Below are 5,000 nucleotides of genomic sequence, written 5' to 3'. Positions count from 1 at the left end.
TGCCTTTTTTAAAAGCATTATACAGTTTCTATAGTTCTTGTGATAAACTCAAATCATACCTTCTTTAGTCAAAATAAGACACCTATAAGCCTAATGTGTATGACCTGCGACACAATCGAATAAAAACATGATGCTTGCTATAAACTATAGGCTACATTATTTGAGCATGCGTGATGACATTGATCTGTTGTGTCCAGCTCATGATTCCTTCTTTAATATTAAGATTTGTCTTTGAAATCTTTAGGTTACCGCTATTGACCCTCATCAAAACAATAAAATGTAAATATGAGTAAAACGGCAGTAAAATATTCAGTTTCAGAGGAGCCTATATTAGACTAAATCATTTTCTGTTAATGACCATCCATATTGCGCTTTTCAGTTTTACTTTAATTAATTTAATCAGCTACTTTGACCACAATGAGCCTGGCTTTACAAACTATTCACAGCACTGAAAGCATTCCCCTCGAAAGAGTAAATCCAGTCGGGAGGATGAGAGAACAGAAACAGCAGATTACAGAACCATTTAACGGAGCGCCGCACATTGCGTATCAGGATTGGTGCATCCTTACATACAACACACACTCAAATACATGCATGAAAGACCAAAGGATGAAGACAAAATGCATCAATACACAAGACAAAAAAAAACAAACTTCAATATTATGATGATTTAAACATTTCGGGACAAATTGTCAAACTGTAAACTTAAAATTACAAAAGAAAAAAGTTTAAGAAAGATACATTTAATTATGTACATGTACATTTATATATTCGTTTATATATTTGTTTATTTCATACATTCATTTATATATTCGGTTATGTCATATATTTGTTTATATATTCATTTATTTCATAAATTTGTTTATTTCATATATTTGTTTATAGATTCGCTTATTTCATATATTCGTTTACATATTCATTTATTTCAGAAATTCATTTATTTCATATATTTGTTTATAGATTTGCTTATTTCATATATTTGCTAATTTCATATATTCGTTAATATAATCGTTTACATTTTCTTTTATTTCATATGTTTGTTTGTTTCATATATTTGTTTACATATATGCGTTTATTTCATATATTCGTTTATAAATTCGTTTATTTCATATATTCATTTATATATTTGTTTATTTCATTTATTTGTTTATATATTGATTTATTTCATAAATTTGTTTATTTTATATATTCGTTTATTTCATATATTGGTTTATAGATTTGTTTATTTCATATATTCGTTTATATAATCATTTATATATTCGTTTATTTCATATATTCGTTTATATAATCGTTTACATTTTCGTTTATATCATATATTCGTTTGTGTCATATATTTGTTTACATATATGCATTTATTTCATATATTCGTTAATATAATCATTCATATATTCGTTTATTTCGTAAATTCGTTTATTTCATATTTTCGTTTATATATTTGTTTATATATTCGTTTATGTCATATATTTGTTTATATATTTGTTTATGCCATATAATCGTTTGTCATATATTTGTTTATTTCATATATTCATTTATATATTCGTTTATGTCATATAATCGTTTATATATTTGTTTATGTCATATATTTGTTTATATATTTGTTTATTTCATTTATTCATTTATATAATGTTTATTTCATATATTTGTTTATTTTATATATTCGTTTATATATATTCGCTTATTTCATATATTCGTTTATTTCATATATTCATTTATATATTCGTTTATATAATCGTTTATTTATTCGTTTATTTAATATTTTTGTTTATATAATTTTTTATTTCATATATTCGTTTATGTCATATAATCTTTTATACATTAGTTTATTTGATATATTTGTTTATATATTCATTTATGTACCTTAATCTCATGGCTGGGTTTGGGTTTTTTGGCTTTGGGTGGGCTGCCGGACACACATGCTGATGTCCATGATGTGGAGCTCTTCACTCCGCCTGGTCCTCCAAGACGCTGCCCACTGCCTGAGAATGGTACAAAATCAGTGGGCGTGACCAAGGGGGCGGAGTCTTGGCACTGATTGGATGGCCCTGGCCGCTCGTCATCCTCTGCCGACTCCTGGGTTTTGGGCCGCACTGTTTGCTTTGATCTTGTGCTTGGCTCCACCTCTTCCTGTTTGACCAGATGATGGTTTAGAAGGGTGGTGACCTCAGTGGGCGGAGCAGGGGTTTCCATAGGAACAGGGGCGGGCTCCGCAGGGAGGGGTGCTGCTTCTGGTGGTGGCGGCTGTGATTTGGTTATCTTGGCAACAGCATCTGTTGGCATGGCAACCGCATCCACTGGTGCATCAGGACACGAGGAGCCTTTTAGCACATATCTGATGGACAGAGGAGGGATTATTATGGGTGTGCAGTTAATAGATTTCCAGCGATTATGACTAAACAATAATTAAGATTAGATGATTATTGATTGTTAATTCCGCTGTCATCATGAGAACAGTCAATTTCATGATCTCTGGAATATGTAGGTGGATTAGAAAATGTTCTTACAAAAAAAATAAGAAACATTAAGTGGATATATGAGCAGTCCTTGTCATCAAGAGCTCACCGTATGATGGCACTTCCTCCTGTGAGACCCAGAGACTTCAGTGTGGCTTTTTTCAGCGCATTCTCACCGCTGACCTAAACAACAACATGATGAACGTCATTTACTCTCACCGGTGAAATATTTTTTAGCATTTTTTTTAAAGCATTTTAAAGATATTTTATAAAAATATATATAAAAAAAAAACATTTCATTAAATATTAATCAAATATAATTAAATATAATATAGTGGCGCGGTGACACAGTGGGTAGCGCTGGCGCCACACAGCAAGAAGGTCACTAGTTTGAGTTCCAGCTGGGTCTGTTGGTGTTTCTGTGTGGAGTTTGCATGTTCTTACAGTGTTGGCGTGGGTTTCCTCCGGGTGCTCCGGTTTCCCCCACAGTCCAAACACATGCGCTATAGGGTAACCGAACTCGCCGTAGTGTGTGGGTGTGTGTGTGTGTGTGTGTGTGTGAGTGAGTGTTTCTCAGTACTGGGTTGCAGCTGGAAGGGCATCCGTTGCAAAAAACATATTCTGGAATAGTTGTCAGTTCATTCTGCAGTGGTTATTAATAAAGGAACTAAGCCGAAAAGAAAATGAATGAACAATATAATATAATTAAATATTTCATATTAAATAATAATTCATAATAATTTATATTAAAGCTGGAAAGCAAATAATTTTGCCTTCAGTTGAACGTATAATTTTTATCCAGAAAAGTGCGGACATGATGATGATGATGATGATATAATTGTGATGTGGAAGCTCTGGCTCTCACCTCGTCTCTCATGTAAACACACACTGGTGTGAGTCCAGATGAGTCCAGATCTGACGTCCTGCAGCACAAACACATTAAAACATCTATTAAACCAGAACGAACAAACACACACACACACACACACACACACACACACACACACACACACACACACACACACACACACACACACACACACACACACACACACACACACACACATACATACACACACACACACACACACGCGCGCACACACACACACAAACGCACGCACGCACACACACACACACACGCAAACACACACGCGCACACACACGTCTTATCCACCACATTCAGGCTTGACTGCAGGACTAAAAGCAGCAGCATCAGCTGTGTTTGTCTCACACTGAATCTCTCTGTGCAGCTCTCTTACAGAAAACCACTTTGCATTGGAGAGTGAACAGAAGAAACAAACATCAAAGCAAAGAAATGCTGTCGCAGGTCAGAAATCTGACTGAGAGCTGTGGGCGTGTCTAGTGAAGGAGTGGGCGGTACCTGCATATGCAGTAGGAGGAGCCTATGGGAAGAGTTTAAAGAGCTAGGCAGCAGCTCTAAGCTCATAATACAGTGGGTGTGGCCAGTTAGCAGAGTAGGTGGAGCATCTAGCAGCAGTGGGAGGAGTCTGTGAGATGAGCTTAACGAGCTTGGCAGCAGCTCTGAGCTCATAAAACAGCGCGTGAGTGTTCACAGTTCACACAATCCGCCTGCATTTACAACCACAGCAGGAGAACTCCATCTGCCCCACGGGAATGTGCTTTACTTCAATACAAACATCCACTGAAGGAACACACACTTTCCTATTTAGTAAACACACACACACACCTGGTTTGAGGAAAGTGGCTCAGTAAATCCCATAAGGTCTGTCCACTGGAGAACGAGTCCTGAAGACGAGAGCCGTCCTCCATCTGCAGCGCGATTCGCACCTGAAACACACACACACACACACACACACACACACACACACACACACACACACACACACACACACACACACACACACACACAGCTTTTATAAGAGCTCTCTAACATCACTTCTGAGAAATAACACAGATAAACAGAATGAATATGGAAGCTTGTTTCTGTAATAAGATATTAAAATAGGGTCTTTTTCATCTACAATGTTTAGTATTGTTTCTCTGAACATGGAGTTTAGGGTTCAGTAGAAAAAAACACTCATAAAATGTTATTTTAGATATTAAATGTTCATTATTTTGATCACTGTTTGGGGAAATCTTTCATTTTAAAGTCCCAATGACATGTACAGTGTTTATTTTGCGAGTACACATTGTCAGTCTTAAGGAGAACATTAAACCTGTGCAAATGAATCCACTGAAAGCCCACTGCTTCTGCTATGGAACAGTAGTCCATCTCTGAGTGAAATATGCAAAGCCACGCCCCTATAATGTTAGTTAAAGAAGTGCTAAACAAATAAACCCCGCCCCTACTCAATATTCAGTTTCATAATCATACTGGAATACAAGACTGCAGCAAAGTTTCCAGCATCATTTCTTTACCAAAACTAGATCAAAGTCTTTAGATTATGATTTACAGGCATCATTAATCATTTAATTATTAATTTTACTGCTGAGGGTGACGCAGTGAGCAATGGGTAGCGCTTTCACTTCACAGCAAGAAGGTTGCTGGTTCGAGCCTTGGCTGGGGGT

General features: G+C 36.1%; 1 protein-coding gene across 1 annotated transcript in view; it reads right to left on the bottom strand.

The window, feature by feature from the left end:
* Positions 1 to 5,000, bottom strand: part of aspscr1 (ASPSCR1 tether for SLC2A4, UBX domain containing) — an 18,345-nt gene that overhangs the window by 10,764 nt on the left and 2,581 nt on the right. Inside the window, 4 exon segments of the mRNA NM_001017575.1 lie at positions 1,858 to 2,329; positions 2,560 to 2,633; positions 3,316 to 3,373; positions 4,159 to 4,259. Coding sequence (NP_001017575.1) covers positions 1,858 to 2,329; positions 2,560 to 2,633; positions 3,316 to 3,373; positions 4,159 to 4,259 — 705 coding nt within the window.

Source organism: Danio rerio, chromosome 11 (assembly GCF_049306965.1).
Source record: "Danio rerio strain Tuebingen ecotype United States chromosome 11, GRCz12tu, whole genome shotgun sequence".
In the NCBI taxonomy this organism is placed as follows: Eukaryota; Metazoa; Chordata; class Actinopteri; order Cypriniformes; family Danionidae; genus Danio; species Danio rerio.
Note: the sequence above shows the minus strand (reverse complement) of the source record. Positions and strands in the feature narration are given on the sequence as shown.